The 17,894-nt window shown below is 35.7% G+C and overlaps 1 protein-coding gene across 1 annotated transcript; it reads left to right on the top strand.

Moving 5' to 3' along the window:
• Nucleotides 1-4,580: 4,580 nt before the first annotated feature.
• LOC140748972 (uncharacterized) lies at nucleotides 4,581-15,915 on the top strand. The gene is made up of 13 exons (XM_073081958.1): nucleotides 4,581-4,997; nucleotides 5,500-5,634; nucleotides 5,982-6,389; nucleotides 6,794-6,973; nucleotides 7,524-7,661; nucleotides 8,022-8,149; nucleotides 8,668-8,742; nucleotides 9,572-9,704; nucleotides 10,348-10,472; nucleotides 12,208-12,349; nucleotides 12,998-13,117; nucleotides 14,776-14,973; nucleotides 15,555-15,915. Exons 1-13 carry the CDS (start codon nucleotides 4,890-4,892, stop codon nucleotides 15,741-15,743), a joined length of 2,079 nt encoding a protein of 692 aa, XP_072938059.1. The 5' UTR covers nucleotides 4,581-4,889; the 3' UTR covers nucleotides 15,744-15,915.
• Nucleotides 15,916-17,894: the final 1,979 nt, after the last annotated feature.

Genomic DNA, 17,894 nt, shown 5'->3' with positions numbered 1-17,894 from the left:
GTTCTGTCCTAATACTCCTAATGGGTTGGAAGCCCGGGTTCGAAGCCAAAGCAGGCATTTCATACTTTTTAGTGTTCATTTTTTTTATATAGCGATTTTATATTTTACTATTACTACAAGTTTTCTACATAAGTATTAAGTTTATTATTATTTTTGTGTATATCTGTAAAATCTTATATTTTTATAAAAGTTCTATCAAAATTGGTTTAGTAATTTAGATTAGGGCGTATAGACAAAATTACATGTTCTGCTAATTACCACTTAAATGAAATGATAAAAAGGCAATTACTTTCATTTAAGACAAAAACGTTACTTAATTAAAGTATTTTATTTTATTAATTATGTTAATATTATACATATATACCTACTAGCTACCCGGCAAACGTTGTGTTGCCATATAAATAAAAAAAATTCTAAGGGTGAACAACCCTTATCACTTAGGGGTATGAAAAATAGATAGTAGCCGATTCTCAGACCTACTGAATATGCGTATAAAATTTGCATTGTGACACGAGATATATAATTGATATAATAGATGAATTTATATATAATATTATACGATACAAACAAACATACTAATCCGTTTTGAACCGGAATATAACCATATAATCTAATGATCAATCTTAAGATCAGCTGAATCGATTTCGATAGAACTTTTACACAACGATAAAATACTCTAGAAAAAGGGAACATACTGTCAGTATTGTATTCTTTGATATTTTTTCTTCTCCTGGAAATATATTCAGTATAGACTAAAATCAAACCATATGACCAGGAGATCAAAAACAGCCCGTGATTTTGTTTTTTATAAAAACCTACTCATGAAAATTGATTTCAACGATTGAACTGATGGCAGAAGGGATCTATCCAATGTTTTGCTCACAAAAAACGAATTTGACAATTTATTCATACTAGACATAACTAATAGAACTAAGTATCTTGGTTATTCCAAAATTCGAGATGTTTACATCACTATATTTAAAAAAATCGTATGAACATAATACAGAGCACCATTTATCGAACTTTTTTCTTTAATTAAGTTGATAGGTTTCGCTACCGGGCGAGCCAGCCTGCTTTGTAAAAGTTGGACGTTCAAAAACTTTTAATTTATCAGACGTAGAGAGCCAACTGCCATTAGCGAAACTGATTAAAAAATAAAATCAGCACACAAGTTTTTTACACCTTCTAATTTTTTTGGTGTAAGCTTGAGGTAATTAAGTTTTCTTCGGTGTACACGTAGAAGTCGGTGATCAGACAAACATTCCTAATTAATAATTATTCTCATCTGTCTATCTCTTTAGTAGCTCACTATCGCTTATAACGCAACGCATCAGTATTTGGGGTCAGGTGCAGTGGCGGATTAAAAAAAAATGAAGGTCTAGGCTGTACACTTTTTGCCGCCCCTGCTTCTACAATTATCATGTCTTACTAGAGGTGAGGCGTATATACTGGAACAGGTTCAGGGACTAGGTAGTTTCCCGGACTAGGTAGTTTCTGGACTAGGTAGTTTATCGGACTAGGTAGTATATCGGACTAGGTAGTTTACTGAACTGCCGGCTCATGATACGGTTCCCGTTGTTTTTTTTTTTTTTGCTCGTCACGCCGGCTCGTCACACGGTTCCCTTTTTTGTTTGCTCGCCGCGCCGGCTCATGATACGCTTCCCGTTTTTTTTTGCTCGTCACGCCAGTTCATGACACGTTTAAGGCATGAACGAACTAATTTCCTAATTAGCAAAAAAAAATTCGGTCCCCAAATTTGCCGCCCCAAAAATCTGCCGCCCTAGGCTGAAGCCTACTCAGCCCGCTGATAAATCCGCCACTGGTCAGGTGGTAGCGCCAGTATAGTTCCTCCGGAGGGACACCACCGCCACCCTCATCCCTAGCGTAAAACAGATCAATAGTCTTCAAGAGTGGCAACGCATCTATGAAAACACTTCAGGTAGAACCTGTTATATATGAAGTTGTTCATAGATGTCCATGGACGGCACGACACTTACCATTAGGTGATCTGCAAGCTCATCAGCTACATGAATCGTTTAAAAACACTTCTTCTTCTCTCCTCTTCTCTTTTCTTCATCTTCCTTCCTTCTTTCACCCTCATTCACCCATGCTGCCTATAGATTTCCGCAAGCTGTTTTCAGTTTGGCGTTTGTTTGATATTCCTATCCAATATGTTGTTATTCTCAAGATAAACCTACACTATGAGCCACCGAAGATTAGGTTGATTTGTAGATTTCTAAATGGTTGCATTGCTGACTTCGTGGGCGTGACCGTATTTGTGGGCGTAGCTATAGCTTTGTTGCCGGGAAGGCTCCAAAGAAAGTATACAGCCCATGGCTGTATTAAAAGATACCTTCAAATGTGAGCCTATTTCTTGAAACTTGGCCACTCGATCGAGAGGTCCGCGGTTCGAATCCCAGACACCGCTGATTTTTCAGTAACGTGCGTATGAAATTGATTATCACTTGCTTTAACGGTCAAGTAAAACTGGGTGAAGAAACCAGAATACCTGAGATATCTCAAAGTTCACAAAGTTATGTGGTCTAAACCTTCTCATTCTGAGAGGAGATTCGTGCCCAGCAGTAGGACACTAATGGGTTGATGATGATGATGAATGTACTTCACTAATAAATGGATCTTCAATCTGCAAACATCTATCATTTGCCTAGTCCTGCCCTTAAATGGCGACCCTGGCTGGGTTCGAACCTGGAATCTGATTGACCGTGTAATGTGCAGCCAGATACACCGGACTCCAGTAGAGTAGGATAGTACCGTTTCACATTCCTATTGCTTCGGATCAAGTTTGAGATTTTTTTTTATTCATGAGTAGGCTGCATGCATGGGTCCCTGTAGTTCCGGGACAATAATAGGGCTACGGTATACCCTGCCTGTCGCAAGAGGCGTCTAAAAGGGGGATCTGGGGTCGCGGGTGGCAAGTGCGGGACCTCGAACCGCCAGGTCAACTGCCCCGGGAGGGACGGCGGTATGTGCGGTCGCGTACCGTCGTACGCAACAGACGGTGTGGCGAGCGTCAAGCTCACCTGGGCGGAGACCGACGGAGCAACGCGCTAAGAGGACTCCAGTTCTTTGGAGATCCCGGAGTCCTCTACGCAGCGTCGAGGACGGCCACCGGGGGATTTTTAGTGCGGTAAGAGTCCCACATAACCCTGTGTCGCTCCCACGGCATCGGGTACCTTTTGAAGGTACCAAATGATGAAAAAAAAGCTGCATGCATGTAGCAACATACGCGTCCAATTGTTACTTCATGCAGGATGGTAGCTATGACACCTGCTTGGCTTAGAGACAATCTTTCACGGTGTTTTACTTTAAAGTTGAAGGCATAGATTAGTAAAGATACTTCGCCGCCTTGAAATTGAATGAAGCCACAAACGGCTTATTATAGTAAGTTCTTTTTTTGAATTCTTGACAAATAAAAACATTTTTAGAGAAAATTTACGAATAAATAACGAATACTGCGTAATTTACATAATAAATAAATGATTTATAATAATAATTTCAAATATTTTAGGGACATTTTAGCACGGAGACGTGGCAAAACTTTTTTACGCAACTATTTCAATTCTCAAAACTGGGTACATTTTTTTGTTAAGAGTGAGTCTTGAATCTTTACTAATCTATGGTTGAAGGAGATATTTTTTTTTCTAATTTTTTTATTTACGTAGGTATAGCGTGCGGATGTAATGTCAAAACGAAAATAGAATCGGTAATGGAGTTGCAAGAGCTACATTACCATTATTAATTAAAAGTAGTGAATTATATTATAGGTATCAGATAACAAATCAAGTAAAAAATAAATAAACAGAATCCATCTTCAGCACCTAATTCCTTTATATGTTTGGGCCTCTTTTAGTTTTTTTTTCTAAAAAAGGAGTTTCTCTTCCAGGTAGTAAGTAGGTTCTGTCGCCCATGGACATTTGTAATCAGTCCCAGAAATGATTAGATTTCTCCCTGAGATCGACCATAGATGTGGTGCTACCTCTGAGGACTGAGCTGGAATGCCTCGGAAAAGTCTCTCTTAAAGCAGAACACAGGAGCGTTGTATATTTCTGTTATTATGCAGAAATAGGTGTGGTGGTGGCGGAACCACAGAGGGTTCTACCGTTGGTTTTACCATCTTTATTTCTACCTTGAATTTGTGAAGGATGGATAAAAATAAACATTTAATAATTTATTAACCTTCTTTTTCCATATATTTTTTGCAATAAATTAATCCATCCATCTAAAACTATTGGCTGCTAAGATTTATAATAGTTTCTTAGAAATTAGAATCTTAGGTGTTGACCTTGGCGCCACAAAACAGTATCCTAGACGAGCTTTTTACGAGTATCATGTACGCCATCTATTTTAATGATGTGGCAACTAAACGACAACATAATATTATTATACTGGTAATGTAAACAAAAAGATGAACCATCTGTAATTGTTGTAAATTACTTCTTATTTTTTATGTTGATTAAATAAAGTATTTATTTAAGTTAATAACTTCTTGTTTATATACATTTTTCCACTTTCTAAACGTACTGTCATTTTGATGTCATGTCAACAACAAAAGTAAAAAAATGGCAGCCAGTTGGCGTCTTGTGTAAAACTAGACATACTTGCCGTATTTATTGCTTTATTTTTATTTGTAACATAGTTTTGTGTTTATTATATTATGAAAGAATAATTTTAATTTTTTTGTAGTTATTATAGTGGGGTTAAAATAATTGTAAGATGCCGCGTACATAGTGTTTTTAATTACACATCGTAAATAGAAGTTCTAACATTTTCTAACTCTATCGTGCTTTTATTTACCGCGAATGTATGAACTTGTACCGTTTGTTATGGTTTAAAATAGTTGAAAAGTTTGTTATTGTATTTGTTTAACGATGGAGGAGCTAAGAGTGTGCAGGATATGCCTCATTACGGATGTCAGGATGTACGATTTGCGATCGTACCCACTGAGCATTTATTACGAACCCATTCCTGGTGCTAATGTACGTTTATTTTGGTTTAAGTTTAATAGAAATAAATGAAATGCAACTATTAAATGTTGATTACTTAATATATTGCATGTAAATCTAATAAAGCATATTTAGTGTTTTTAATTTTATTGTTTAAAATGAAAATAATAACTTTTTAATTTTTAGTTAAATGTCGAAATTTAGAAAAATATTATAATCCAAAAATTTATCTTTTGTATATTCATATATAATCGTCCAAGTATTTCTGAAAGTCCATTATTATTGAAAAATACATATATTTTTTATTTATTTTCTCAAAATAATGTCTACAGATCTGATCTACTACTTACATAAAAGTAAAAAGTACACATTAAAAAAAATCATTAAAACATACATTTATATAAGAATCCTTAATAATGTATTATTAAGGATTCTTATATAAATGTATGTTTTCTTCTAAGGATGTATCCTTAATATACTTTGTTGCAGTAAATAAAAACTGCAAAATTGTGCTTATAATTCTATTTTATTTTAGCCCTTAAGTGAGATCAACCTGCCCACATATGCTTGCTATGAATGTGCTATATTGATAAAGAAGTTTTACTTCTTTAGAGAGAAATGCCTAAGAGGACAAGCCACTTTATATGCATTAATGCAATTTAATGACAAGGTTTGTATTGTTTCATTCAATTGTTACATAGTTCATTAAAAAATGTAAAATTGTGTTAAATTAATAAGAATGCGAAAATGTGAAGTGTAATATTTATAAATTAATCTCAGTTTGAATAAAATAGTCTTAAAGTTGTCTATAAGTTTCTGTTAATGATTGAAAAGTTTTATACAATTTAAAAAAATATATGTTTATTTAAGGTATTTTTATGAAAGTATTAATTAAATATCATTTTTGTTTAATTAAATTTTTAATCTAACAAGAACTTTTAACAGTTTAGTTTAAAAGTTTTTAAATTAAAAACCTCCGCAGAAAATGTCTGAAATTAATACATAGTTTCTTTCCAGCTTACAACAGACGACATAAAAAATATAGATAGACAAAGTTTCCTTCTGTCCACTAACTTTGTAATACATAAGGTAACTGAGGAGAGCATACACTGTTACACACATGAGGACTTTGACATCAAAGCTGAACCACACGAGAAAGGCGACAAGATTGGAATTAGTAGTAATATAATATTAGATAGTATATTTGAGAAAACAGGAAATATTGACTCTTGTGATCAAGATTTAGACAATATTAAGCAGGAGGACGACGGTGACGATTTCGGAGGATTGTCCAGTGATAATGAAGATGCCCCACTTTCAATACATAAGAGTAATAAGGACAAGAAAGAGACTTATAATAAAGTGCATAAAATTGAGAAATTAGATGACAGTTCACGGGATACGAAAACAAAGACAAGTTCTATTGTAAGTAGAGTACATAAAGTAGATTTACAGAAAATAATAACATAAAGTATTTTGTTTCATGATAGAATTTGTTATGGTACAACAACAACCTTGTAACACCTCCGCATAGTCGAGCTCTATAGTTCTTTTCAATTAGATTTTTTAAGAGCACACCTAGAGTATGAAGTGGTTGGTTATAGATTTTCAAATCTATGCCGCGCGGAGGCAGAAAATTCAGATTCTTTGTTATACACTTTATTCTGAAGTTCCCAAGGGAACAGGAAATTTCAAGTGTTATGCGAGGCTCTCATAAAGATATATACGACAATTTTTGTCTAACAATTAATAATAGTTTAAATAGCAATATGTGGCCGACGTAATATATATATTTTTTAAGAATATTTCCAACTCCGTATTTTTCTTAGGCGTCCCAGAAAAAATCCAGCAGTGGTTCATTAGCATCAAAGCCGGAGAAGTCGAAGCGCGGTCGTCCGCGCAAGGCGGCGGCGCCGCGCGAGCCGCGGTCGCGCCGCACGCAGAACACGGGCGGCGTCGTAGATGAGGACGTGGATTTATCGCAGTTTGTTACTGTTATCACGCTCTCGGTAAGTCGAATGAAATATTCTTCATACCTATGACATAGATTTCTTATAAAGCAGGTGCTTTATAAGAAATCTAGCAGTTGTTCACTAGCAACGAAAGCCGGACAAGTCTAATACCTGCTATACACACTACGGTACACCGAAGAGAGCCTACGTGTTCAGGTACACTGTACTGATTGTGGGTATACAGTTATACACCTGTGCAGGTTTTTGATCCTGTGCAAGCGACAAAAAACAGTTATTCGGTTGCCACCGTAGGGTGCGTCATAGATTTTAATCGATTTCATCGCAAACAGAATTGAACACCATACGGCATACCGGAACGTCAGGGACTACACACGCTACCGACGTGCGGTTGACCTGTACAGGCAAACCTGTGCAGGTAAACCGTTGTAGAGTTTAGAGTCGTAAAGTAGATGTTTGGAGTTCGCGGCAAGTGCCAAGCGCTGACGCTGGAGATCTTTGATTTATGAAAGTTGCATAACGTTTGATAAATTTTGTGAAAAAAATATTTTTATGCTCATTGCTCATATTGCCCATCTCATTCTACCAGATCGAAGAACAAAAGGAGGAGATATTGAAAAGGCAGCTGTCTTCCAACTATCGTAACGCTCCGTTTAAGTGCAATCTCTGTTACAAAGGCTTCATAGACACCGATGCGTGGAACCACCATGTCGGCAAGCATGATGTGGTAAGTGACTACATCTATATTTAACATCGACAACACGTCAAACTACTAAGTACAGACTTCTTGGCGAGAATAAGACACATCTTTGAGAATTTGATAGGAAACTTTTACTCGCTTCAGATTTAGGGTTGCAGACACAGACCTTTTAGATATAGGTCTGTGGTTGCAGAGTAGGGTGCGCCTCAGGCCTCTGGTCCTGGGTAGCATAAAAAATGCTTGTTGACCTAGTGTCTCACATACTATTTGGCTCGTAACGCATCACCACGTCCACTCAGGCCGACGGTCGAACACAGACTGACAGCCAGTACTCACATTATGACAGAAGTTATACCTACCCACATACACTACAAACATTTGTTTCAGAAAGCGGGCGAGATGGAATGTCCTATATGCAAGTTCCGGTTCAAGAGTAAACGATCTTTGCAAAAACATTCATCGAACCACGGGAAGAAATACGCCTGCAAATCATGTTCCTATGTATCGACGACCACGTAAATATTCTTTCTTTTACCTACTTGTTCTCAATTCTTATTTAAGCTTGTGAGCAGTGACTTTCTACAGCTAATTTTCTTCAATAGATGAAAAGTATTTAGTATGTCGATATGGTGACCATGTCATATCATTATCGTTGTGAACGTTAATACTACTATGTTAATAGTACCTATAGGATCATTTCAATCAACAAGTTAGAAAACTTGCTGGACAGCAGGCATAAGCTCGCACCAGAAAGAGAAGATTTTATCATATGTATGTACCTATTGCAGTTGAGTATGCGGAGTAACATTATGAACAAACCGCCAGGAAAAAACTGTTGTCCATCTTCTGGATGTGATCTTAGTCGCATTCTAATACACCCATTTAGGGAGAGAGAGTGATAATATTCGGAGATCATACCATACAATAATATTAAATATTCAAATATGTATATTATATGTAGGTACTTGAGTTTATATTTGCTTTTGGCAATATTCGTTTTCAAAAAGGATTTTTCCATTGATTATTTTTACAGAACCCAAGCGAAGCAGCATCAAAGATGGCACGAGGGTGTTACATACAAATGTCAATACTGTGATGAGATTTCAACGTAAGTATAATATGATTTATTAAAAAATAGTTAATGTTGATAAAAGCACTAAACAGCAATAATGTTTAAAAATTGATAATAAGCCTTATCTTCTACATCCTTTGGACTTATGTAATTGTACCTACTAGCGATTATTATAGCATTACTTAATGGTTATTAATAATAATTTAACCAATGCGTCAATGAAATGTTAAGATTTTTTGTTATATATCTCACCATTTAAATCTTTATAAAATAATTAAGTGTCGATTGAAAATGTAATTTCTGAGATTTCATACAAATGCCCTAAAACTGTAGAATACTTCGTGTTTTGTTTACTTCATTATTACTTTAATAGTAAAAGTAAAAATACTAAGAGTAAAAGAAGAATAAGTATCGGTGAAACGATTTTTGTAACGGTAATGGTTACGATGGATCTTAACGTTACAATTATAGTATTTAATTATTACCTGTTTGTAGGTACATAGGTGTGCCAATATAAATGTACCTATAGTCCGCGCCTTTTTTGTTTTATTAGGTATCCTTAGATCAAATATAAAAAAATGCCATAACTGAAATTAAATGAAGTATGTAGATTTTGTAAAGGCCTACGGTGGCACTTACAAATTGTCAATTGCAATATTTTTTTCAAAAGTACGACCGGATCGGAACGCAACCTCAACTGAGAAATTCCGGTAAGAAACTGAATAAACAAAGCACTAGCTCCAGTATCTTCCTTTACATTTATCTAAAAAAGAAGTTAGTTCGGCAAGATACGCTACCCTTTAACATTTTCTTAATTGTGTTGTTGATCAATCAACTGTTAATGTACCGTTAATGTTGTGTGCAGCAAGTGGACGTCGTACCTGAGCCACGTGCGCATCAAGCACCCGTCGGAGTTCATCTGCGGCGTGTGCGGCTACTCCTTCGTCAGCAAGCTCGGCCTCACCATGCACAAGACAATGATGCACAAGGACGTTGTTGTCAGTACACAATACTTCTTTTCTCTTCTCTCCACTACTTCTGTTCTCCTACTCTTACTTTATACTTATACTTTATTCTTCGATTCAACTTGTGGTCTGATAACTGAATAAGAGGTGAATTGTTGAAAAGAAAAACACAAAAGAAAAACACTTGTTGTACCCTTGCGACGCCATTACTGTCAATATTCCAGCAGATGGCTATTTCCACCCAAGAACTTTTGAATTCAACCTCAGATAAAACTCATTTATATGACTATGATAGTTGACCACAGATACGTTGTTAGTTGCTACGCCTAAGATCTAAGTTCGAATGCTTCGGTAAAGTATTGTATTCCTTACCACACCTCCTTCAAACCAAAGCACGACAGCACTTAACGCTACTGTTATTAGGTAGAATTAGGTCGTCAAAGTCGTACCAGAAAGGATTCTACTACCTTTTGAAATACAAACCGATCACACAATACAAACCAATGGCGAAAATATAATAGAAGAACTTTTATTTATTGTTTATAAATATTATACGTTAAATAGATGTGACGATACGATAGCGACTCTGAAACAATAATCCCGACATATTAACCACTAATTTTGTACATGAATGGCTTAATAGAAACTTACATTATTTAACTCTTGATATCTGTAGGAGAAAACTGAGGAAGGACAAGACACGGGTCCGTACTGCGAGCAGTGTGACGTCAAGTTTATATCGGAGGAGGCGTGGAAGCGGCACATGGTCACCTCCGTGAAGCACACTAAGGGGAAGAACATGTGAGCATTTTGAGATAACATAATAGACTTCAAGCCAAACTGCTAGTCCGCTCCGAATATAGAAATAAGTCGACAGCGCGGGACCCCCCGACACCCTCCGCTGTCCGCTTTCGCTCACGGGTACATGCGCAGTTAGTGTGCCCTTACATTGCTACGGAGTATACAGGGTGAATTTTTAAAACGGGCCTTCAGGGCCAAATCTGAAACTATAAGGATTAGCAAAAAATTCTGAGAGGAGTTACGAGGCCGATTTTGATAAAAACTAAAACTGCATCATTACTTTTTTTAAATATCTTTTTCCCTAGCCGGGAATCGAACGAGTTCAATTTGAAAAAAATACACCCTCTATATTATTCCACTATCTGATAGTGTTGCTTATAAGGATCAAAATCTGGGAAGTAATGATAAATGACAAACTAAAGGAAAAGCCTCAATTTTAAGAAAATACATATTTTTTTATATTAATTTGGCAGTTAAGTTCCCGCCATTCATCAATTTAAACATTTCGCGTATTAACAATTTTTTGGCTCAATGTTTAAAATCATTCGAAATGGACGTTTTGTTCTTCAAGAATTTATATTTTTATGTCCGAATTAGTTAAGGTTACTTTTAGGACCATTATAATAGATTTATCTTGCTATGGGCGGAGTTTCGTTTAATACAGATGTAAAATTGACAATTTGCGAGAATGTCTTTTTCGAGTCAAATCCGAGTGATAACTAAACAAAGAGATATAGAAAATTATATTAACTGTTGAAACGTAGTTATAACCAACAAACAATAACAATTTACTATTTAATCACTTATCTATATTTATTAAAAAATAAATCCTAAAAACGGCGGTAATTTACTTGCCAAACTATTACTTACTCATACTAAGCCGTATGTCACGGTTATAACATCGAATAATTAGTTGATTAACCAACAAATTCTTCAATGGTATGACTTACGTATGTTTCTAAAGAATTACACATAAATCATTTGTTATGTATAATCCTTAAGGATTAGTATGGCAATGTATGGAAAAATATGTATTTTCTTCAAAATTTTCCTTTTCCTTTAATTTGTCACATAACATTACTTCCCAGAATTTGATCCTTATAAGCGACACTATCAGATGGTGGAATAATATAGAGGGTGTATTTTTTTTTAAATGAACTCGTTCGATTCCCGGCTAGGGAAAAAGATATTTTAAAAAACTAATGATGCAGTTTTAGTTTTTATCAAAATCGGCCTCGTAACTCCTTTCAGCATTTTTCGCTAATCCTTATAGTTTCGGATTTGGCCCTGAAGGCCAGTTTTAAAAATTCACCCTGTATGCTTGTAGTTGTGTTCGACTCCGTTGGTTCTCTGACTACACAACAACTTCAGAGCGGACTAGAAGTTTGGCGCGGACTATACTAATGATCACATTAATTATTTTAAAAAATCAACACAATAATAAATCTAGTTCTAAAATGAAGAGAAAGAAATATTTTTACATCGTAAATTGCAGTTTTACTCATATATTATTATTTCAATATTAGAGGCACACTCAAATATTGTGACGTTTAAAATTCTTATAAGACATCTTCATCTGAATCGTATTAGTCCACCACTGAACATAGACCTCTTTTTGAAAAGATACTCATCTAACCAAGGACTTAGAGGATCAAGCATTTTATTTATTATTTAGAAAACCTTTCATTGTACAATTTTCTTAAAGTTTAAAAAATATATAATTGTTTCATAACAGGAACGGGTGCAGAGTGTGCGGCGAATCCTTCACGAGTGCGGAGGCCCTGCGGGTGCACCACAGGACCGCGCACGCCAGGAAGCGGCCCAAGAACTACGGCAAGACGCCCTCCAACACCACCTGGCCGGCGCCCTGCGAACATGTACGTATAATGCCTAGATTAATAGATTTAGAAAAAAATATATACCCTTGACGAAGACGTGAGTTACTTTACTATTGAAGAAATCTTGACAAACGCTGTATACTATTGAAAAAAAGCATTACACATGTAAAAATCTTTAGCAATGTTGGTAAAGTTTAAGGATTAGGTCACTTTCACAAATTGTCCAATGTTATTATTGAAAAAGAAAAAAAAAATGTTCCAAGTTAACATGATGAGAAAAACTGCCTACTAACAATTGAATGGCAAATAAAAAACGATCACAAAAAATATCAGTAAATATTTAATCTGTGCAACGTTTAAAACTCGTCGAATACAGCCAAATAATCTCGAATACGACGATACGAAATACATACCTGGGTGTATTTGGTACGGCCCACGAGAACTTGAACACGAGAGTTCGTTTTCGGCGCAATGTCGGTTCACTTTAACTAAACAAAATATGCGTTTATATTCGTCGTCAGCGTTTACATACTCGTAATTATTCGCCAAGTCATTTAGTGTATTGTTAGTATCTAAATGTTGCATTGGAGTAGTAAAACAGATAAAGGACTATTATACTTAGTTAATCTATGGCCAATGAGTTAAAATTAAAATAATTTGTGACAATCAATCTCCAAATGTTCGCAGTGTTCGGAGGTGATAGCCAACGCCCGCGAGTACTGGACGCACTTCCGACGCGTGCACCCTGACAAGCACTATCCCATCGAGAAGAACTATGTGTGCGATATATGCGGGAAGAGCTTCCGGGTAAGTAAGAAATTGTTAATTCTTAATTAGACTCAGTATAATCCTACATTAGATTTAATAAGGGTGGGAATAACGACACACCGACATAAGTAATTACACTTATATGAGCTTTTTGTGTCAGGAATTTAAAAATAAATATCTCTGATCATTGACAAATGCTATATTTCCTAACAATATCAATGATCAATGATCTTTTATAATTATACTTATAGTTCAATGTTCAAATACTTGCGTAAACAATCAAGTATTCAGAACTAGAGATGGGCAAAGAACCCGGTTTAAACCCTGTGCAGGGTTTAAACCCAATAAATACCCGTTTATTTCCTCCCACTGGGTATTTATCTGGGTGTTTATAAAATGAGTTAATAAAATCTACACAAAACTTTTAAAATAGTTCAAATGTTTATTTAATAGATATACTATAGGTTTTTACTGTATTTCTAATGTTTTTACATTTTTAAATATTACATTTTTAGGGGTTCATCTATTTTTATTACCTTTTTAATTATTATTTGTTTGACGAAACAAATAGCGCACAACTAAAACAAATAAATATACCTCTCGTATACTATTGCACAGGTGGTGTGGGAATATGGGCATATAATGTAAAATGTAATTCTTACGTAACATCTTAATAATTATAGCTTTAAGAAAAAAATATAAACATTATTTTATAGAAAATTTTAAGTGCTACAACTTTGGTCCAAGGTAGGTACTTTTCGATAAAATTTACCGTTTTCGAGAAAAATCCAGAAACCCGAAAATTTTGACGTTTGACCCGGAATAAGTGCCGACACACACATCGATGAGGACTTTTGGAACTTTACTTGTGATGGTAAACCCCAGGTCTTTACGGAAATTTAGCTTTATGTTATTTGATTACTATTTTTATGTCTAAATTGACCGGACTATAAAAACTCCTTTATCAAAATGTTTCAATGTCATTTTCTGTAAATTAAGTAGAAAAAAGTTAAAAAAGTCTTCCCAAAGTGTAACCTATTATTGTTATTATCTTTGTTATTTTTGGTTTGACGACAAAAAGTTATAGAACTAAAATTATAGATAAATCAATTTGAAACCATAATTGTTTTTACTAAATTTCTGTGCGACAAATAGTATGCCTGTTAGAGCGTAAAAACGCTTTGTGACCCTTTTTTCAAGATGGCGGCCGAGGGACAACAGTTGGGACTCCACAAATTAGGATTTAACTGTACACTAATCATTGACATCTATAAAATAAAATTGGGTCTTCGAAAATTGCAACCCAAATGTAACACATCCGAATGGACTATAACGACTATAACAGCGTAGTTAAATGAAATATGTGCTTTTAGAGTGCATATTTAGTGAATTGTTTACAATATTATTTTAAAAATGATATTACACGAAGAAAATAAAAATATGAATGACAATAGTTTACACCCGCTGTTTGGGTGTTTATTTGGGTTTAAACCCTATTTCACCCAAAATACCCGGTTTAAACCCGTATCCACCCATTGGGTTTAAACCCTCTGCCCATCTCTATTCAGAACACAGTACAATGCTTGTTGGTTTTTCATTATGTGTAGGATGAGGTTCTATATTCATGCGGGGTGTTTACACACTCGTCTTTACTCGGCGGATTGCTAGCGTATATTATGTAATATTACGTGTTGCAGGGCAACGCGTTCCTGGTGTACCACCGTCGCACGCACTCTGAGCAGAAGGAGTACGCGTGCGGCACGTGCGGCAAGGCGTTCCACAACCGCACCAACCTGCACGTGCACCGCCGCACGCACTCCGACGAGCGCCCGCACGCCTGCTCCGTCTGCTGCAAGGCGTTCAAGGGCAAGGGCGCGCTGGACCGACACTTCCGGGTGGGTACCGCCGGTATGCCGAGCGGCAAAGATAAGGGGCGGCAAAATTTATTGTCTCTTCATATATTCCTAAAGAAGTTGGCATATTCAATTTTTACCCTGGGGTGTGTGAATCGACGATACGGCACTTTTTTTTATTGTTTAACCTAAAGATTAAGCAGACATGCTACCTGATGGAAAGTACATAGTCAATGCCGGACATATTTGGGTGAGAGAGCTTTTGCACCTTTTTTGAAGCGTCTCATGTCATAGCGCTCCGGATATACCTCAAGAGGCACTGCTCATTACTTGTAAGGTGTTATTGTAAATGTTTTAAATTGTACCCACAAAATTCTTTTTTTGTTTGAAGAATCACAGTCGCCAATCTTACACGTACAATAACAGCGACATTTTTAACCAACTTTGAAAAGGAGAAGGTTTCATATTCGGCTATATGTATTTTTTTTATAAATGTGTTTCTTTGTAAGTATGGAAATACTACGCAATTACTTTGACCCTATTCGTATCTACTATAAAAACTGACCGGCTGTCATATAATTCAAAATCATGTTCGAAATGCTAAGTGTATGTTCACCCCACAGAGCCACACGGGCGTGAAGCCGTACGAGTGCGAGGTGTGCGGCAAGGCGTTCGCGCAGTCCAACAGCCGCAAGCTGCACGTGCGCACGGTGCACCTCAAGCAGCCCTCGCCCTACATCAGCCGCAGCCGCCTCGAGAAGCGGAACAAGGCGCTCGCGCAGAAGGAACCCACCGCTGACTTCCTGTACTGAGTGGGCAGACTTCCAAGAATGGGCATAAAGACAGTATTCAAAAATCAAAGAATAACTGATTTAAGTAGTAACAATATGTTGACAATTCTCTATAATGAGCCAGTTTTAATATAAACTCATAGATAAGTATAGATATCTCACCGCCTTGTAATTGAAGGAAGCCAAACGGCTGACAATGTGTCAGCCGTTTAATGACTGTCATGGCGTAATTTACGCGAAACAATGCCGACATGTGCAGTCAACTGGTGCATAAACACGAAATCGAAGAAAAAGTGCGGGGAAATATTGTAAATGCTCAAAAAACTACATTGTTCAAACACGAAAATAGATTACAGTGACAATTTCAATTGTCAAAACTGGTTACATATTCTTGTTAGTGAGTAATCCTTACTAATCTATGTATAAACTATAAGATTTATTATATTTTCAATAAAATAAAAGTATAAAATACTGCAGTCGGCCATCTTGTCTGAAGGGCTAATCGGGGCGAAATGACGTTGTTTTTTGGCGTTTCACCGTATTCCTTGATCTTTTCTATGGATATCGAAGCGTGACGTCACTTGCGTACGCCATGACACCCGCGAACGTTTTCGCTCTTAATTCAAAATGTGTTTTAAAAATGCCATTATTTTCGTTAATACTGAATTTATTGCCGGAATAATACGATTTTTGGAATCAGTAGACACAATGTACCTACAATATAGAAGACGATTTCAAAATGTTTCATCATGCCCATTATCGAGAGATGGCGCCATGTGATCCTGAATGACGCTGTCGAGGTTTTCTCAACATCTTGTGCTCATACAAGCTTCGAACTGAGGCTATTGGTGAATGGCTGCAGGTTCCTCTTTATTTATTAAAGCCATTGTTCCACCATCCCTGGATGATCTGCTGGCGACGTTCTAATATTAAGGTGTCCAGAGAGGATAATCTTAATTAAATCATGTAATATGAAGGTAAGGTTTGATTTCACACTGATTATACATTTTATTGAACTTTGATGTGTAAGTAGAAAAATTCACCATTATTGGCTGCCTGTTACAATATTAATAATTTCCTCACTGCCCAAATTGCCTTTTATTCATTATAAATATGAATCTTTAGTGTAAGATAATTTAATTTGAAGTATTTACGGCATGAATGATGTAACTAATTTGAATGGTCTTGTGGTTGCCATTGAGGTATCAGTAGAGTTTTAGAATAAATGTGAATATAAATAATGCAGTTTCCTGGCATGGACAATCTGAAGGAGTAAATATCATGTTACATTGCCTTTTGTATGATCTGATTATACCTAATGAGTTATTCTCGAATATTATGTTAATAATAATTCTAAGATGTCATGGAAATATTAATGACAATACTTGTAGTTTTATAATTAATTCAATTGTGTGTAAATGTAGATATTAATTAAAATCAATTTCAATAACAAATATCTTTATATTCTATGTTTTATATAATTTTGACAATGACTAGATCAATTAAAAAAATAAGTTTTAATTTGAGACGATGTTATATTGTTGATGTTTAAGGTAAATTAATGAGTGTCCAGTGCAATTGTAAATGAAATCTGATAGATAATATTTCTTATTTATATTTTAGCTAGATATAAATATAAGTTAATATTAGATTAGCTTGGAATATTTTAGACATTAACGAACATACAGTATTTTATAATATAAGTAGTGATAAGTAAGGGTGCATATAAAGTAGAACACTTCATATGAGGTTTAATTGTAACATATGTAAGCATATAAGCCTTTAGGTATCATAGGCATAGAGGAACTAAATGAAGTAAGAATAAGCGACCATCATAGACCTCAAAAGGGGCAATGCATCTGTAATTGGCTTCAGTTAATAATTCAGTTAATAATAGTTATCTGTAACTGTATAATCAGTTACAGATAACGCTCGTCTGCTAAGCCTTCAATGCGTGAAGATCGGATCAAGGTGGGTATACAGGGTGAATTTTTCAAACGGGCCTTCAGGATCAAATTCGAAACTATGAGGATTAGCGGCAAAATGCTGAAAGAAATTACGAGGCCGATCTTGATAAAAACTAAAACTGCATCATTAGTTTTTTTAAATATATTTTTCACTAGCCGAGAATCGAATGAGTTTATTTTGAAAAAAAAATGGGCCTCATAACCA

The sequence above is a fragment of the Epargyreus clarus genome, unplaced genomic scaffold (genome assembly GCF_041222505.1).
Source record: "Epargyreus clarus isolate Ecla_fem2 unplaced genomic scaffold, WU_Ecla_fem_2.2 ptg000017l, whole genome shotgun sequence".
Classification (NCBI taxonomy): Eukaryota; Metazoa; Arthropoda; class Insecta; order Lepidoptera; family Hesperiidae; genus Epargyreus; species Epargyreus clarus.
The sequence above is the reverse complement of the archived record's forward strand: the minus strand, read 5'-3'. Positions and strand labels throughout refer to the sequence as shown.